Source organism: Sorex fumeus, unplaced genomic scaffold (assembly GCF_029834395.1).
Source record: "Sorex fumeus unplaced genomic scaffold, SorFum_2.1 ptg000037l, whole genome shotgun sequence".
In the NCBI taxonomy this organism is placed as follows: domain Eukaryota; kingdom Metazoa; phylum Chordata; class Mammalia; order Eulipotyphla; family Soricidae; genus Sorex; species Sorex fumeus.
Genome location: NW_026606094.1, coordinates 61,115,543 through 61,135,471, shown reverse-complemented (window position 1 = coordinate 61,135,471; position 19,929 = coordinate 61,115,543). Strand labels below are relative to the sequence as shown.

At 40.4% G+C, this 19,929-nt stretch overlaps 1 protein-coding gene across 1 annotated transcript; it reads left to right on the top strand.

Moving 5' to 3' along the window:
* The first annotated feature begins 15,436 nt into the window (after positions 1 to 15,436).
* FERD3L (Fer3 like bHLH transcription factor) lies at positions 15,437 to 15,964 on the top strand. The gene has a single exon (XM_056118653.1). It carries the CDS (start codon positions 15,437 to 15,439, stop codon positions 15,962 to 15,964), a length of 528 nt encoding a protein of 175 aa, XP_055974628.1.
* Positions 15,965 to 19,929: the final 3,965 nt, after the last annotated feature.

Genomic DNA, 19,929 nt, shown 5'->3' with positions numbered 1-19,929 from the left:
CATGCAAAAAAATAGGCTCAGAACTCTGCCTAACACCATGTACAAAAGTAAGATCAAAATGGATTAAAGACCTCAACATCAGACCAGAAACCATAAGGTACATTGAAGATAAAGTTGGCAAAACCCTCCATGACATTGAAGCTAATGGTATCTTCAAAGATGCCACGCCACTGGCCGAGCAAGTGAAAACAGAGATAGATAAATGGGACTATCTTAAACTAAGAAGCTTCTGCACCTCCAAAGAAACAGTGACCAAAGTACAAAGACAGTCTACAGAATGGGAAAGGATATTCACCGAATACACATCTGACAAGGGGTTGATATCCAGGATATACAAAATACTGGTTAAACTCCACAAGAAGAAAACATCCAACCCCATCCAAAAATGGGGCAATGAAATGAACAGAAACTTTCTCAAAGAAGAAATCCGAATGGCAAAAAAGCACATGAGAAAATGCTCTACATCATTAATCATCAGGGAGATGCAGATCAAAACCACAATGAGATACCATCTCACACCTCAGAGACTGGCCCACATTCAAAAGAAAAAAAGCAACCGATGCTGGCGTGGATGTGGCGAGAAAGGGACACTCCTTCACTGTTGGTGGGAATGTCCACTGGTTCAGCCCTTCTGGAAAACAGTATGGACGATTCTCAAAAAATTAGAAATTGAGCTCCCATTTGACCCAGCAATACCACTCCTGGGAATATATCCCAGAGAGGCAAAAATGTATAGTCGAAGTGACATCTGCACTTGTTTGTTCATTGCAGCCCTCTTTACAATAGCCAGAAACTGGAAGAAACCTGAATGCCCAAGAACAGATGACTGGTTAAAGAAACTTTGGTACATCTACACAATGGAGTACTATGTAGCTCTTAGAAAAGATGAAGTCATGAAATTTACATACAAGTGGTACAATATGGAAAGTATCATGCTAAGCGAAATGAGTCAGAAAGAGAGGGATAGACATAGAAAGATTGCATTCATCTGGGGGATATAAAGTAACAAAGTATGAGATTAATACCCAAGAATAGCTGAGATCAGCACCAGGAGGATTACTCCATAACTTAGAGGCCAGCCGGGTATCCTAGAGGAAAGGGCTATTCAGATAGAGAAGGGAGCACCAAATAAAGGATGTTTGGAGGATCCTCCCAGGAGGGGAGATGCATGTCGAAAGTAGACTATGGACTGAACATGTTTGCCACTCAATGCCTCTTTTGCAGACCACAACACTCAAAAGGAGAGAGAGAACACAGGGGATTGCCCTGCCACAGAGACGGGGGGATGGGGGGATGGGGGTGGGAGGGATATTATCCATGGTGGTGGAAAATGGGCACTGGTGGAGGGATGGGTATCTGATCATTGTATAATTGAAACCAAAGCACAAAAAATTGTAAATCTACAACTTTAAAAAAAATAAAATAAAATAAAGGGGAAAAAAAATAAGAAAAAAAAATAAAAAAAAATAAAACATATTCTTTCTCACATATTAATCAGCATTTGAGAGATGCAACTCCACGTCACTAGTTCATCTCAAGTTCCAATGTTCTGTTTCTCAGTCAACCAGGGCAGGAGTCAGCAAAGTATAGCCTAAACTCAAATTCCACCTGCCACCTATTTATGTACATAAAATACTATTTGAACTCAGTTCTATACTCATATGCTTATGTGGTGTTAGTGACTATTTTCACATTTCTTATATAGAACTGGTAGTAACACAGATAATAGAGACCTCAGTTTTTACTGTATGGGTCTTCGTAGAAAATGTTTTACAAGTCATTCAATAAGGTAGTATTCAATGCTCACAAACTATCTAAACACCAACATTCCAGCCTGTTGGAATGAAGCAAAAGACCAAGTGGAATGCAAATAATTTCTTTTCAAAAGACCAACTTGATTTTGTACATATAACTTGCCTATATTCACTGCTTAAAATTCAGTGAGATGAAAATTATATCCAGTTAAAATATTTATGGGCAGGTCTATAACTAAAATGAAGAAGCAGATCAACATGTAAAACATTGAGCAGTTTATTCCACAATTATCTACAGCATAAATAAGGTGGTCCGGCATACACTGGTGGTTTAGAATTGTGGTATATTTACATATCTAAGCCTCGAAACTAACAAAACTGAAAGCACAAAATCAAAACTACACAACGAAACTTAAAGATGTGCCTGTGAATAACACAAGTTTGGGAGTAGAAGGGAAACCGGAGATATTGGTGGGGCTACTGTTGAGGTTGATTCTGGTCATGTAATTTGTGTTGGAAAATTGTAAACCTAAAACTCATCTATGAATACCTTTGTAAATCATGGTGCCTTAATAAAATAAAATTTTTTTTCTTTTTTTTCCCTTTATTTTATTTTATTTTTTTTAAAGTTGTAGATTTACAATTTTTTGTGCTTTGGTTTCAATTATACAATGATCAGATACCCATCCCTCCACCAGTGCCCATTTTCCACCACCATGGATAATATCCCTCCCACCCCCATCCCCCCATCCCCCCTGTCTCTGTGGCAGGGCAATCCCCTGTGTTCTCTCTCTCGGTTTGGGTGCTGTGGTCTGCAAAAGAGGCATTGAGTGGCAAACATGTTCAGTCCATAGTCTACTTTCGACATGCATCTCCCCTCCTGGGAGGATCCTCCAAACATCCTTTATTTGGTGCTCCCTTCTCTATCTGAACTGCCCTTTCCTCTAGGATACCCGGCTGGCCTCTAAGTTATGGAGTAATCCTCCTGGTGCTGATCTCAGCTATTCTTGGGTATTAATCTCATACTTTGTTACTTTATATCCCCCAGATGAATGCAATCTTTCTATGTCTATCCCTCTCTTTCTGACTCATTTCGCTTAGCATGATACTTTCCATATTGTACCACTTGTATGTAAATTTCATGACTTCATCTTTTCTAAGAGCTACATAGTACTCCATTGTGTAGATGTACCAAAGTTTCTTTAACCAGTCATCTGTTCTTGGGCATTCAGGTTTCTTCCAGTTTCTGGCTATTGTAAAGAGTGCTGCAATGAACAAACAAGTGCAGATGTCACTTCGACTATACATTTTTGCCTTTCTGGGATATATTCCCAAGAGTGGTATTGCTGGGTCAAATGGGAGCTCAATTTCTAATTTTTTGAGAATCGTCCATACTGTTTTCCAGAAGGGCTGAACCAGTGGACATTCCCACCAACAGTGAAGGAGTGTCCCTTTCTCGCCACATCCACGCCAGCATCGGTTGCTTTTGTTCTTTTGAATGTGGGCCAGTCTCTGAGGTGTGAGATGGTATCTCATTGTGGTTTTGATCTGCATCTCCCTGATGATTAATGATGTAGAGCATTTTCTCATGTGCTTTTTTGCCATTCGGATTTCTTTTTTGAGAAAGTTTCTGTTCGTTTCATTGCCCCATTTTTGGATGGGGTTGGATGTTTTCTTCTTGTGGAGTTTAACCAGTATTTTGTATATCCTGGATATCAACCCCTTGTCAGATGTGTATTTGGTGAATATCCTTTCCCATTCTGTAGACTGTCTTTCTATTTTGGTCACTGTTTCTTTGGAGGTGCAGAAGCTTCTTAGCTTAAGATAGTCCCATTTATCTATCTCTGTTTTCACTTGCTCGGCCAGTGGCGTGGCATCTTTGAAGATACCATTAGCTTCAATGTCATGGAAGGTTTTGCCAACTTTATCCTCAATGTACCTTATGGTTTCTGGTCTGATGTTGAGGTCTTTAATCCATTTTGATCTTACTTTTGTACATGGTGTTAGGCAGAGTTCTGAGCCTATTTTTTTGCATGTAGCCGTCCAGTGATGCCAACACAATTTATTAAAAAGGCTTTCCTTACTCTACTCCACATTACTTGCACCTTTATCAAAGATTAGATGATCATATGATTGAGGGGAGATGGCAGTGTATTCAACCCTGTTCCATTGGTCTGCAGTTCTGCCTTTGTTCCAGTACCATGCTGTTTTAATTATTACTGCTTTGTAGTACAGTTTGAAGTTTGGGAGGTTGATTCCTCCCATTTTCTTTTTCCCAAGAATTGCTTTAGCTATTCGTGGGGGCTTATTGTTCCATATAAATTTCAGGAGTGTTTGCTACACTTCTTTGAAGAATGTCATGGGTATCCTTATAGGGATTGCATTGAATTTATACAATGCTTTCGGTAGTATTGCCATTTTGACAATGTTAAGTCTCCCAACCCATGAGCAGGAGATATCTTTCCATTTCCTCATGTCCTCTTTTATTTCCTGAAGTAGCGTTTTGTAGTTTTCTTTGTACAGGTCCTTTACTTCCTTAGTTAAGCTGATTCCTAGGTACTTGATTTTCTGGCGCACAATTGTGAACGGGATTGTTTTTTTCATGTTGCTTTCTTCTCTCTCACTGTTTGCGTATAGGAAAGCCATGGACTTTTGGGTATTGATTTTATAACCTGCAACTTTACTATACGAGTCTATTGTTTCTAGGAGTTTTTTGGTGGAAGTTATTGGGTTCTCTAAGTAGAGTATCATATCATCTGCGAATAGTGAGAGCTTGATTTCTTCCTTTCCTACCTGAATGCCCTTAATATCTTTTTCCTGCCTAATCGCTATTGCAAGTACTTCCAGTACTATATTGAACAGCAGTGGAGAAAGCGGGCATCCCTGTCTCTTCCCTGATCTTAGAGGGAAGGCTCTCAGTTTTTCCCCATTGAGGATGATGCTTGCTGTAGGCTTGTGGTAGATGGCTTTAATTATGTTGAGGAAGGTCCCCTCTATACCCATTTTGGCTAGGGTTTTCATCATAAAGGGGTGCTGGATCTTATCAAATGCTTTCTCTGCATCTATTGATATGATCATATGCTTTTTATCTTTTCTTTTGTTGATATGGTGCATTATGTTGATTGATTTCCGAATGTTAAACCATCCTTGCATCCCTGGGATGAATCCTACTTGGTCATGGTGTATGATCTTTTTGATGAGTAGTTGGATTCTATTTGCTAGTAGTTTGTTGAGGATCTTTGCATCTGTGTTCATCAGGGATATCGGCCTGTAATTCTCTTTCTTTGTGGTATCTCTGTCTGCTTTTGGTATCAGTGTGATATATGCTTCGTAGAACCTGTTCGGAAGTGTTTTTGATATTTCAATTTCGTGGAAAAGCTTAAAGAGCATCGGGAGTAAGTCCTCTTTAAAGATTTGGAAGAATTCACTAGTGAATCCATCCGGGCCAGGACTTTTGTGCTTGGGGAGACTTTTTATTACCATTTCAATTTCCTTGATGGTGATAGGTCTGTTCAGGTATTCCAGGTCTTCTTGGTTCAGCCTTGGGAGTCTATAGGAGTCTAGGAATTTATCCATTTCCTAGAGGTTTTGATGTTCCGTGGCATAAAGCTTCTCAAAGTACTCCCTGAGGATCCTCTGAATTTCTGTGGTTTCTGTTGTAATGACCCCCTTTTCATTTCTGATTCAGTTTATTAGGGTTTTCTCTCTCCCTTTCTTTGTGAGTTTTGCTAGAGTCTTATCGATCTTGTTAATTTTCTCAAAGAACCAGCTTTTGGTTTCATTGATCTTTCGGATTGTTTTTTGGGTTTCCATCTCGTTAATCTCTGCTCTGAGTTTTATTATTTCCTTTCTCCTGTTCGGGTTGTGCTCCTTTTTTTGGTCCTTCTCCAAGCTCTTAAGCTGTGAGGTTAGGTTACTTATGTGTGCTCGCTCCTCCTTCCTGAGGAATGCTTGTAGAGCTATAAACTTTCCTCTTAACACAGCCTTTGCTGTGTCCCATAAGTTTTGGTAACTCGTGTTCTCATTTTCATTCGTTTCTAGGAATCTTTTGATTTCCTCTTTGATTTTCTGTCTAATCCACTCGTTGTTCAATAGTGCACTGTTTAATTTCCAGGTGTTTGATTTAGTTTTCTGTTTTTGTGTGTGATTTACTTCTAATTTCAGCGCATTATGGTCTGAGAAGATTGTTGATACAATCTCTACCTTCTTAATTTTATGGAGGCATGTTTTGTGGCTCAGCATGTGGTCTATCTTGGAGAATGTTCCATGTACGCTTGAGAAGAATGTGTATTCAGCTTTTTGTGGATAAAGTGTCCTGTATATATCTACTAAGTCCCTTTCTTCCATTGTTTCCCTCAAATGAAGTATGTCCTTGCTAAGCTTGAGTCTGGTTGATCTATCAAGAGGTGACAAAGCAGTGTTGAAGTCTCCCACTAGTATTGTGTTGCTATTGATGTCTTTTTCCAAATCTATGAGTAGTTGTTTTAAGTACTTTGCTGGTCTCTCATTAGGTGCATATACATTTATTATTGTAAGTTCTTCCTGTTGTACAGATCCTTTGATCAATAAGAAATGGCCTTCACTGTCTCTTATGACCTTCCTCACTCTGAAATCGATGTGGTCTGATATAAGGATGGCTACCCCAGCTTTTTTATGGGAGCTGTTTGCCTGTAGGATTGTTTTCCAGCCTTTGACTCTGAGTCTGTGTTTGCTTTGACTATTGAGATGCGTTTCTTGCAGGCAGCAGAATGTTGGGTTCAATTTTCTAATCCATCCTGCCACTCTATGTCTTTTAATTGGTGCGTTTAGCCCATTGACATTGAGAGAGATTATTGTTATGGGATTTTGTCCCATTGTTCTGTTGAAATTTGGTGTATTTGAGGGGCCTTTCTTGCCTTAAAGTAGCCCATTTAGTTGTTCTTGTAACCATGGTTTTGAGTCTATGAAGTTCCTGAGCTGTTGTTTGTCTGTGAAACTGTGTGTTGTTCCTTCTATTATGAATGAGAGTCTTGCTGGGAAAAGTATTTTTGGGGAGGCATTTATTTCATTGAGTTTTTTTACTATGTCCCACCACTGTTTTCGGGCCATGAGGGTTTCATCAGAAAAATCAGCTGTGAATTTTAAGGATGCTCCTTTTTAAGAGATTTCTTTCTTCGATCTTGCTGCTTTCAGAATTTTGTCTCTGTCTAAGGTTTTGGTCATTTTGATCAGAATGTGTCTTTTTTTTATTCGGATTTCTTCTAGCTGGTACCCTTCGGGCCTCCTGAATGTGGTCACAAGTTTTCTTCAGCTCTGGAAATGTTGTAGCAATGATGTCTTTGACAGTTTCTTCTTCATCGAGGTTTTCTTCCTGTCCCTCTGGGACTCCAATAATTCTTATGTTACCCCTCTTGGCTTCATCACGATCTTCTCTTGCCATCTGTTCCCGAATTGTGAGTCTCTTTTCCATTTTCTGCTCTTTTCTGGAGAGTCTCTGAACTTCATCTTCGAGCTCACTGATTCTGTTCTCAGCCGCTGTTACTCTGCTGCTGAGGCCTTCCACTGAGCTTTTCAATTCGCCTACGAGATTTTTCAGGTCTGACATTTCTGATTGCATTTTCCTCATTTCTGCCTTCAGATCCTCTTGTCTTCTATTGGCATTGCTTTCCATTGTTTCTTTTAATTCCCTAAGCATCCTAAGTAGCTCCCTTCTGAATTCCTTGTCAGAGAGGTTGTCTAACACTACAATACTGTTGGTGTCATCTGGGCTAGACTCTTCAATATGAAAGTTTGGTGGGCTTTTGCGTTGCTTTACCATTGTGAGAGGTGTGGTTTACTCCTTCACGTTCACTGTTACTATTCTGCTTGATATGCAGTGTGAGTTAAGATAGGCTTATGAGTTATTGGCTACTGTGTTTCTAGTGGCTGAGCTAAAATAGAGAAGTTTCCATCTAAGAAGGTAGCTTATGGTTCCTATGGCATATGTAGTGGGAAAATATTTTGCGGCCGCATAAGCGGCCGCAGCTCCGGAAAGAATCCCTGGCACTGGGCGAGGAGTTGGGAATGTCTCCAGTTTGCAATTGGAGCCGTTCAGCTTTGTTGCCCAGAGCTGGGCCTCTGTGCCCGTCCCACGCATATCAGGGGTTGAAAACCGGCTTTCTAGGGGCTGGTTCTAGCTGCGAGTGCCCAGAGAGGGACCCAGGCCCTTGGGGGCAGGCTGTACCTGTTGGAATTGGAGCCGTTCAGCTTTGTTGCCCAGAGCTGGGCCTCTGTGCCCGTCCCACGCAGATCAGGGGTTGAAAACCGGCTTTCTAGGGGCTGGTTCTAGCTGCGCGTGCCCAGAGAGGGACCCAGGCCCTTGGGGGCGGGCTGTACCTGTTGGAATTGGAGCCGTTCAGCTTTGTTGCCCAGAGCTGGGCCTCTGTGCCCGTCCCACGCAGATCAGGGGTTGAAAACCGGCTTTCTAGGGGCTGGTTCTAGCTGCGCATGCCCAGAGAGGGACCCAGGCCCTTGGGGGCGGGCAAAATAAAATATTTTTAAGTAAAGTGACATTCATGTAAATAAAGGTGAAAATGAATGTGTCCTAGAAACAGATGCCTTATTGATTGACTAAGTTTTGACAGATGTACTTTCCAAAGTGGAAGTTTCCATGTCTAGGAATTTTGCCTTTACTGATTCTTAAGTGTCTCTCAGTGAAAAACAGTACTCGTATCTTTAAGAGCATAATGTCAAATTTGGAATTTGTTTTCAATGACTAGAAATAGCCTCCTCCACCCAGCTCCCCCACCTTCCCATAGCTAGACAGTTACACTCACCAACTGCCATGTAACCCCATCAATGACCAATATCCAGAGACTCTAAAACCAAGCTCCCGGAAGAGAACAAGGCAAAGTCTCCTGCCCCCGTGCCTGGCTATCCTCTCCAGGGCCCCTTGGAGGAGGGCAGATTGAGTTTCCCTCTCCGCCCTGAGCAGAGCCCCGACAGCTGAAGACCTCCAGAACCCAGCCAAAGCCACGGCAGAGAAACCCAAGTGTGCAGGACCTGGGGCTGAGATCCTCAAGCCTGCTCTGTTCGGGACTGGGCCTCCTCCACCCAGCTCCCCCACCTTCCAGTAGCTAGACAGTAACACCCACCAACTGCCATGTAACCCCATCAACAGCCAGGATCCAGAGACTCTAAAACCAAGCTCCTGGAAGCGGCAAATGCAGCTGTGTGACCTCTTATTCTCTAGTTCTCACTCTCAGAGAACCCTGCAGGCTACTGAGAGTATCATACCTGTCTATATACCCGACTAGGAACACCTGTAAAGGTGACTGGAGGTGATCCCCAAAAGCTTCCATCCCTCTCGGAGAGCCTGGCAAGCTACCGAGAGTATCCTGCCCTCATGGCAGAGCCTGACAAGCTACCCGTGGCATACTCGATATGTCAAAAACAATAACAATGAATGGTCCTCATTCCCCTGATCCTGAAGGAATTCCAATATGTCATCAGGCTACACTAGCACGTGACAGGGACGAATGAAGACGTTATTGGGCCCACTCGAGCGAATAGGTGAACAATGGGGTGATAGTGATAGTGACTAGAAATAATGTTTTTATCCCTGCAACAGTAACATTAGTCAGGTATAGAGACTCTCATGTATAATCTCTTCTCATTACCCTGGAATCATTATCATCATCATCATATACTGGAATACTTCAGTATAATTTGAAAAACTGTAGCAACAGTTTTTATTCAAATGCTTAGCAGCATTTTCACTTTCCCTGTCTATTTCCCTACCATACTCATATACACCTTTAAGATACATGCTCAACAACAAACAATTTTATTGCTCAACAATGTACAGTTTTATATTTCTAAGTGCCTTATCTTAGCAAGTATCCATATTAGGTTTCTAGGGAATATGAAAATGGGTTTATTACATAGGGCATAGGTCAACAAACTGCAGCTCAGGGACTAAACATAGTCCACAGCCAACGGTTGTAAACATAGTCAGAGAAACGATCATTATTAGTTATTTGTATGTTTTCTATCATTTTTGTATGTTTTGTTATATATAACCAAAGCAACTGTGACTGTCTTAAAAGCACAAATTCTTTACTATTTGCCAATCCCTGAACAACAGCGTTATGAGAAACCCTTATTTCTATTCTAATTTAGGATGATAATTTTGAAAACAACTTGATTGAAAGTCTGCCATCATTTATTTTATCCTGACTCTGAATAGTAACTATGCTAGAATTGTTTTCCTTTTATATTGCTTAGATATTTTTCTAGAATGTCCAAGGTCATATAAGGTATTCACTTAGTTTATAAATATTTTATAATATAAAATGCACAAGTTTAATGAATAAAGGATAGTCTCTGGTAATAAAACAGTATTGGTACTGTAGAATTGGATAACCCATGGAAAACTTTAAAAAGTCTAGGATACACACTCAGTTACCTTTGTTACTCACCATACAAAGTCTGTATATAACTTGCCTAGCATTCTAAATGTAATGGTGGAATATAATATTTTAGATGGTTTTTAAATTTTGTTTTTGAGTTACACTCATCATTTCTTGGGGAATACTCCTGCCACCATGCTCAGGGGCATTTCCCTATAGTATTTTGAGACCATGTGGAATCAGGGATTGAATCCAGGACTCCCACATGTGAAGCATGTACTCCTTCCCTTTGAATGATCTCTTTGGCCCCTTCATTAGTCTGTAAGTGAAACAGAATCCTCAAGGCTTTGAAAAAGGTGGAAGATTCTTAAATATGACAAAAAATGGAAAGAAAGTTATCATTTGGACTATGTTAAGAACTATAAACTTTTAACAAAAATCTGTAGCACTGGCACCACCAAATGCTGGCAAGGATGTGGAGCAACAGAAACTCTCATTCATTACTGATAGGAGTACAAAACACTGGAAGACAGTTGAGCAGCTTCTAATGAAACTAAATATATTCTTAGGGTCAGAGAATCTATCAGTAACTACTATAAATAAAAATTGACATAATGTTTTCTTTTTTGTTTGTTTGGCTGGCTTTGTGCCACACTCAGCTGTGCTCAGGGCTTACTGCTGGCTCTGCCCTCAGAAATCACTCTTGATGAGGCATGGAGGACCATATGTGGTACCTTAAGATCAAACCTAAGTTGTCCTTGTGCAAGACAAATGCCCTATCCTCTGTACTATCACTCTGGCATCAAACTATATCACTTAGAAGTCAATACCTAACAGGAATACAGAAAATATATATTATTCTTATTAATGATATATACAACATAAGGAGGGAGGACAAAATACATACATACATATATGCATATGTTTTATATATGTATATATGTATATACATATATATACCAAACAGCAATTACAACACTATTGATAATTGTTAAACACTAGAAACTACCAAATGGCCATCAATAATAGAATAAATAAATCAATAATATTTATTCATAATAAAATTCTATTCAACAGTTAAAATGGGGTTGTTGGAGGGATAGAAAAAATAGTGACGTACTTTCCTTGCATGCAATTGACTGTACGTGAAACCCCTTGCACCAAATGTGGTCCCCTGAGCAACTATAGGAGAGTACTTCAAGCACAGAATTCCTGAATGGCCCAACATTCCACACCTCACTCAGCTAAAAAAAAAAAAAAACCTCAATGAAAATAAAACTCCGGTATGTCATTTAAAACCACTGAGAGAAGGGACTAAAAAAAAGTACAGGGATAAGTCTCATGATTTGTACAGTTTCACCCTGCCCAATGACAGGTGTGATCCCTGAGCAAAGAGCCCTTAATAATCCCTGAGCTCAGTCAGCTATAACTCCTGGGTCTCCACCCCAACTCACAAAGTAAAACAAAACTTTTAAAGAAAACCACAAGAGAGTACACAGGAATTGTTTTTTGATACTTAAAATTTGCTGAATCAATCTTAGAAATCTGAAACAATGCTTTCAACAATGACTAGTGACAGAATATGAGTGCCAGGTTGTTAGGGGAAATAGAAATAGTCTCAGGCTATAAGCTTAAGATTTTTCTGTTCTCACATTATTTCCAAAGTCAGTAAGCATCCTATTTCCTGATTTGGTTACTGGTCTACAAGTGTGTTTACTTTATATGAAATCATTAAGTCCTACATATACATTTTATGAGTTTTTAAACAACTATATTAAACTTTAAAAACACATTGCAGGGTTAAGGAGAAAAAGGAGACCTAGCTTAGATCTACGGCACCACTTGGTCCTCAAACACCAAGGCAGGAACAGCCTCTGGGTACTATAGGGTATGGCTTCTCTCCCCAACGTTTTTATCTGAAAAATAGAAACATAGAAGATATATTTATTCTTTCAACTCGAAAATCTGTCACAACCTGAACCATACATCATTTGAAATTAAGAAGAATTTTTCATTTCAGTTGAAGGAGTATTTCTTAGACCTTCCTCCCCACATTGATGACCAACATCTATTTTCATGGTTCTCCTATTTTATCCTTTCCCTAAAATCACTTAATGATTTCAGAAGAGTATGGGAAGTGAGGTAAAAATGGAGTTAACTTTGTACTTGCTTTATTTTCATTTATGAGAGCTTATTTAAAATTTGATATTTTATCTTATTACGAAAACATAATTCCCTGAATGCATTTTAATCAGCTTTCTCTCCTTACAGTTCTTAATATTACTCTCCAGCTTCCTTGAAAATTATCGTTCAGTTTATTTTTATTTGTTCATTTTTTCTGTTTTTATTTTAAATGCAAAATCATAATAGCTACAAAATATTTGATTTTCAATGAGGATAGTCAATAAATATCAAATAAATCATAGAATAACTTTCTAATTATTTCTTGCAACATATAGGCTTGTGGAAAGTTTGTCAAACTCTTTTTCAAAGTTCACATGTAGGTCACTGAATAATTATTTAAACTATAAATCTAAAATGCAAAGAAGTCAAGATAAACTTAACTTCCTTTATCCTAGGTTGTCATTTTCTAATTTAGAATTAGAATTACTTGGAATTACTAAATTCTCTGAATTTAGAATGTATAAACTAAAATAATGGCTCCTTCCAAAGGGAAGAACGATTTTAAATGACCACTTTAAAAACTTGCTACATAAATATACACTTACTATGCTTACTTCTTTATGGAACCAAATATCCTCAAAAATATTTTTTAAGTGATGTTTCAAACTAAGCAGAGATAGTTTCACTTATTTCTTTTTATAATTAACAAAACAGAGGAATATAAAGTTTGACATTTTTGCACTAATTATGTCAATATTATTTGAACCATCAAGGATAAACTAAAATTACTGCTGATAATCAGTGATTTTTGTCATGAAATTGAAGGGAGTCATTTAATCTGTTGCTACAGGAGAGACTATTGGTATGTTTTTCATGTTACTTAATATTTCAAATCAATCTTTAATACCGATTATGTTAATGTTGCCTCCATTTCTGCTGTGATTGTTGAAATATTAACTCCTTTCAGATGAAGAAATTTATAAAGAAATTTCAATCTAAGAAAATTATTGCTTTAGTATCATTATATCTATGACCTCTATTTTATTAAAATTTAACATTTAATTCTAATTATGTTTTCTTTCATTGTGTCCTAATATATATTTTATGTAACTATAGTTTGATTTGATGAAATATTTCATCCACTTAAGTTGTGAATTTTAAACAGGAAAAAGTCAAATTTGTCAACTAAAAGTTAATTATAAAACTTTTCCCAATCTTTAACAACACATCGAATTAAACGATAGTAAGAAAACATACTACTAACTCTCAAAGCAAAAATTAACTTCACTTTAATGCTTCAGTCTCAATGTTAAGAGAATGTAATTACAAACCAAACAGGAAATCATAATCAAGGACTTCACTTTAATGCCAATATATTTAGGACTGAAAATGTCAATTCTTCTCTATCTGGTTTATCCACAACACAAATTGGAGTGTGCAGAGCTAATGAGAGAAAAGAAAATCGAAGAACAATCAGCAAATGAGAAGCCCAAATGAGTTAAAGAGGGAAAAATAATTATTCAAAGTAATGCGGCTTTAATCAAAGATTTCAACAAAACAGTATCAGCATGCAAACTGAGAAACAAGAAGAAAAAGAATCCTGCTTACCTGTTAGAAATAGGCGGGTGCTGGGAGCTGTCCAATGTACTAAATGAACTTCATAGAACAACATATTTTCCTAAGGAAAAATTGATGACCCTAGGGATTCTTCCCTGTACCTCACTCAACTTTCCTACATTCATCTTTTTAGTCTATTCCTTCCAATTCATCTTTAAAATTATTTTCAACATGCTTTTTAGTGCTTAAATGCCTTAAAAAACCCTACTCTGCATAATCAAATAAAACTATTAACAACCAGGGTTTTTTTTAATAGCTTTATTTGAAAGTATTGGACACAATATAAAAATAATTTTCATTATATCAAATTTTGAATCCTTTTTTCCTCAATATGACTGAAACATGACCAAAAATCTCCCTTAAACACAATTATAGTTCACTAAAATATCATTTCTGAGTCTTTAGGGCTGGCAAAACAAATCAAGTAGTAAAGTGAGCCAGCTGAAGTGTCAGAAACTGTCTTTGTTTACAAGTCACCAGCAATTTAAAATCCTACGGAGTTTTCAACAAAAGCTGAGCTGACAGACTCCCTGATTTATGAAAGAACAAATCTTCTCTAAAGGAGATTGGCGTTATTCCGCTTTCCCCACCCACGCATACTCCCTCCTTACCATTATACAATAAAGCTCACTTCGAGAAAATATTATATCCCATTCCTTCACCTACCACCATCACCCTCATAACTTCGGCCCTCGAATAAAATCCTGTAAATCAGAGAGCTGGTAGGAAAAGCAAAGTCAAGTATCTCAGTTGTCAGACTGATTACAACAAAACGAGCTTTTAGAAGTCCGGGTTTGTACTGTGCAGGAAACCTGTTTGCTGTGCCCTGGCAGGAGAAAGCCGGTTCCAACAGCGACTCTGGGGAATGTGCTCTGGGCCCCCCTACCGTGCTTACTTAAGCTAATGGAAGAGCTTGCTTTTCAGCGGCCGCGGCACCCGGATACCAGACAAACAGCTCCCCCGACCCCTGGCAAGCCGGGCCCCTCTTCAAGACATCATTAAAAGCCATGCACTTGTTTCACCCCCATTAGAACTTTCGGGTGGCAAGAGCCGGGGCGCCTCGCCTGAAGCCAAGGAGAAGCCAGCGCTCTGGAAAGCATCCTCGTTTTGAACGTCTTAAAAACCAAAGGGCGAGGTGAGATGAGGAGCTGGAGGAACATTATTAATTGGCGGCGGGGTTGAAGAGGGACACAAAACACAGGGCAGGTAAGAGAAGGGGGGTGGGGTGGGGTGGGATTGTTGCGGGAAAAGGAACTGTCCCTGGTGGTGAGCCCAGAGGAATTCCGAAGCGGGCGCCGGTCCCTGTGTGTATCCTTTGCTTACAGAAGCTGTTCTTCTCCCATCAGCCTGGAGAACAGGGATGCAGCCGAGTCGACTCGCCCTTGCTGGCTGGACCAAACCCGTTCCCACCTGCTGGCTGGACCAAACCCGTTCCCAGCTTGCTTGTGCAAATTAACTACCCCAGCGCCTTCACTTATGACGCTCCTTCCCACCCGAGGCTGCTGACCAGCCCCCTACCGCCTCGCCCCACCCAACCGAGACCCCGATGAGCCGCAGGACCCGGGAGACCCGATGGCGCTCTACCCCAAGAGCTGCGTGGACGCCACCGTGCTGGACTTTGTCGCAGACTTGGCCTCCTCGGGCCACCCTCTCCTGGGGGATTTCGAGCCTGGCGTCTGCTTTGGGGACCGAGACCTGGCCCGGGGAGAAGGAAGAGCCGGGAGGCGGGCAGGTCTACCGGAGGGACACCCCGAGGAAGAGGAGGAGGAAGAGGAGGAAGAGGAGGAGGGCGGAGTAGACGACGGGGAGGAGGAAGGGGAGGAAGAGGGGGATGAAGAGGAGCCGGCGAGAGGCGCGTGTCTGCTCGGCCGCCCCAAGAGGAAGCGGGTGATCACCTCGGCGCAGCGCCAGGCCGCCAACATCCGCGAGAGGAAACGCATGTTCAACCTCAACGAGGCCTTTGACGAGCTGCGCAGGAAGGTGCCCACGTTCGCCTATGAGAAGAGGCTGTCGCGGATCGAGACCCTGCGCCTGGCCATCGTCTACATCTCCTTCATGACCGAGCTCCTGGACAGTTGCCAGAAGCAGGAGAGCGGCTGAGAGAGAGGCTGGGTGGGGCGATGCAAGGGGTGGGGGTCCAGGGGGTCGGCACCTCCTGACCTGCAGAGCCTGTCCAGAACTTCGGCACTTGGGGACCCCCCACCCCCCGCAAGGGGCTGCAGCTGCGGGACGAGGCGGGGGACAGAGGGTGACCTCCTGGATCTAGTCTCAGGTTTGCAAACTCCCGAGAGCTGCGGTGGTGGCCGTGGAACTGATGTCCCTGAAATCCACGCGATCGATCGAGAGCGCGGGGACAAGGGGGAGTGGCCGCGCGGACCTTACCCCAGAGGACCAATAGGAAGGGGTGGAATGGGGAGGGAGCCGAGTCTCTGAGAGTTCGGGCCCTCGCTGCCCTCCTTATACTGACACCGATCCAGAGCAGGCGCCAGTGGAGGGTGAAAGGTGCGAGTGTCGGGCAGGCTGCGGAGGTCAACGCCTCTGAACTCTTGGAGAGAGTGCTCAGGAGAGGTGGGAACCATCCAGGGGACTGAGAAAGAGCGACCCTCAAAGGGGCCAACCTCCTGCACCTGCGCCTGTCTCTCTCCACTCCCTTTCTCCCTCTCTCCCTCGCTTTTACCCCTTCCTTTATCCCCTCCCTCTCCCTATGCCCCCTCCTCTCTCTCCCTTCGTCTCCAGTCCCTCTTTCATCCAGTCTCTCCCTCTCTCCCTCCTCTCCCTCTCCTTCTCCCCCTCCTTCTCCCTCTACTTTTTCCTTCTCTCCCTCTCCCTCTTCTTCTCCCCCTATTCCTATTCCTCCCCCTATTCCTCCCTCTCCTTTCCCCCCTCCTTCTCCCTCTCCTTCTCTCCCTCTCCTTCTCCTCACCCTCTCTTTCCCTGTTCTTCTTCCCTCCCTTTTCCCTCTCCCACCTTCTTCTCTCCCTCCATTTCTTTCCTCCTCTTCTCTCCCTCTTTCTCTCTCTAGGGTGGTTTCCACTGGTTCTTTCTCTTGAGAAATAGGAAGGTCTCTGACCCAGAATTCTGAGTCTGCATGAGGACAGATCGAAACCACTTTGTCGTTCTTTCAGTGTGCAGGGCTGAGCGCAATGGCTTAAACTTGAGTGCTGGTGGGGTGGGGGCGTGAGGCTACCCGGGGCTCCCAGGCCCACTACAGGAATTGTGGCCTGGCCATCAGCAGCCTGAGGACGGGTGGGCAGGGGGCTTCCCAAAGGTCTCCCTAGGCTCAGCGTCTCCCCTAGCGTGCACTTTCTAGTTCTAGCAGGGGGTTGGGGAAAAAAAAAGTAGGTTCATTCCACCTCATTCTCGAACTGGAGGAAGGCAAGAGGCAGGAGTTCAATGAGAGGAGACTTTCCCAGGTCTAGCCTAAAATGCCTGCTTAGGGGATGATATCGACATTGGCTCTGGGTTAGGGGCTGCGGCACTGTTCTCTGGTCTCCTAGTTGGAACCGAGAGACTAAGTCCTCCTAATTGGAAAATTAGTTCTTCCAGCAGCTTGTTTGGACCCCTGCTTGGGCGACTGCGCGCACACGCACTCAATTCTGTCACACATAAACAAATAGGTTCATTTCATTGAGAAAGAAACCTAAACTCGTCCCAAGAAGTATGGGAAATGAAAAGTTTAAATAATTTTGGTCACTCCCCACTACCATACAGTATCCTTTATTAAAAAAATCTATTTTCTTCTGGTCTTTCTTTTTTCAGATGTAGATATAAATTTAATCTTTAACAACGTTTGTATACCTTTGGGTGTTTGGGGATGTTTTGGGATACTTTTGCATCTTTTCCCACTCAATATTATGAAATGAGCACTTGATTTTAATTACTATTCAAATATAACTTTGATGACTGAAATTTGTTCTATCATAGCAGATAGAACAACTTAACTTCAGTGCTTTACAAATGGAGAGCTAAGATAATTTCTTCCTCTTTAAAAAATTAAACAATGCTGCAACCTTATAAATGTCTTCTCTGCCTGTGATAATTCTCTAAAAGTTAAATCTGGAAAAGTAAAATTTCTGTAGCAAATGAAAATTTACATTTGGGCCCACAAATGACTGCACTGCTTTCTAGATGCTTCTGTAGTTCACAAGCCTTCCATAAGCAGTGCAAGTCTCTCTCACAACTGACCTAATTTAAAACTTTTTAGTTTTCCCTACTGGGAGAATTATATTTATTCTGAAATGACCTCAGTTCCAAAAATGGTTTCTCACTTTGACTGTTTTCTCAATATACTCTATCTCCCTTCACACACACACACACACACACACACACACACACACACACACACACACAGACCCCAGTATCAATTAGGGCCAAACAACACTTCTAGGAAGTATAGTTTTTAAAAATTATCTAGCACCTTTATTAAATTAAACTTGGGGAAATAAAACTATATTCACTTTATAAAGTAAAATTATTTTTATTCCTTTTCTAAACAACCTGGTCATGACCAGTACATCTATATTTTAAAAGATAAATTCAAAATAACTCATTTCTATATGTTATGAAAAAGTTATTTTCTTAATTTACCATCAAACAATATTCTGTTCCTCAACATCTTATAGATGCTCCACCAGTTGCTCTTGTTTATCCAGTTACTTACTTATTCAGTTCTTTTAAGTGTTGAGAATTAGGACTATAGTTCAGTGGCAGAGTATACACCTTCAATGTCTGGGTCCCTGGGTTCAATCCTGATAACATGCACACACACACACACACACACACACACACACAGAATTGTTGACATATTTTTCTTTTCCCACTTCAAAGTCTCTAAAATTTGTATATATCTATATACACACATATATACTCATTTATAAAATATATATAATATTTTAAGACATCTACTATTTTTAAATGAAGGGTCTTTTAAAGTTTATCATTAAGAATCATTAACATTTTGGGAGCTGGAGAGATAATGTCACTGATAAGGAACTTGCTTTGCACATAACTGACCTAGTATTATACCTGGCACCCAATATGGTGTCCTGAACTCTGCCAGGGCCTGAGAGATAGTACAGGGGGTAAGAAAAAAGATTCATTCTTAGTACTAGAAAAAAAACCACCATGTATAAAACTCTTAGAGCTTGTGAACACTTTGTCTTCTGTTTTTTTGCATGTCTAGAAGTTGCTCTAATATAAAAAGTTTCATAATGCATGTTTTAATTATACTCATAAAAAAACTGAAGCCAAGAGTCTATTAGAATCAGAAAAATAAAGTGAGCTTGATCTTTCTTAGCAAAGACTTATGTGATCCTAATCTCAAGCCTGACTCTATAGTAGTTCTTATCTTGACCACCAAGTTTTATAAGCAATGCAATAATTTTTCTTAGTTTTGAGCCTTAAATTCAACATACATTAGTACAAATGCTTTTGGTAAATAACATTTTGAAACTACTATATTCTTTATTTTCTAAAGCAACATTAATAGAAACAACAGTAGATGTTGTTTTTCATAATTTCTACCAGTAAAAAATAAAATAAAATGTGACTGTATCAACAGTTTTTGGAATGTTATAATTATTTTTTTAAAAATCTTGAAGTTATTTGGACAGTTGGAATCTAGACGTTACTTAGAACAATTTATTTGTACAACAGTTTCTAACAAAATCTGTCTTTGGGTCTCAAATTAAGTTCTCTCTATTAGGTTAATATGAGTATTCAAACATATAAACCAAAAAGGGATCTAAATAATATCGTATTTAAAAGGCATAACTAGGCTTTCTCAGGAAAGTAAAAGAGACTCAAAAATTTATGCCATCAGTAGCTCCCTTTTAAACTAACTGATTGTCTCTTGTAGTTGTCCAATATGAAAGCAGATTTTGACAAAATTAGTACTGGAAACTGAACCAAATACTCAAAGCATTTATAGGCAAATTTCTATATAAACATACAATTAAAACTTTTGGGTTTGTGTTTATAATTGCATCTGTCAGCATCTCCATCATTAAAACACAGTTGTAGGATATTTACAAAAGCAACATCATTTCTGAGATGAAACTTAATAA

Coding starts and splice junctions, on each gene's coding strand:
- FERD3L (XM_056118653.1), top strand. CDS start 15,437: ATGGCGCTCTACCCCAAGAGCTGCGTGGACGCCACCGTGCTGGACTTT.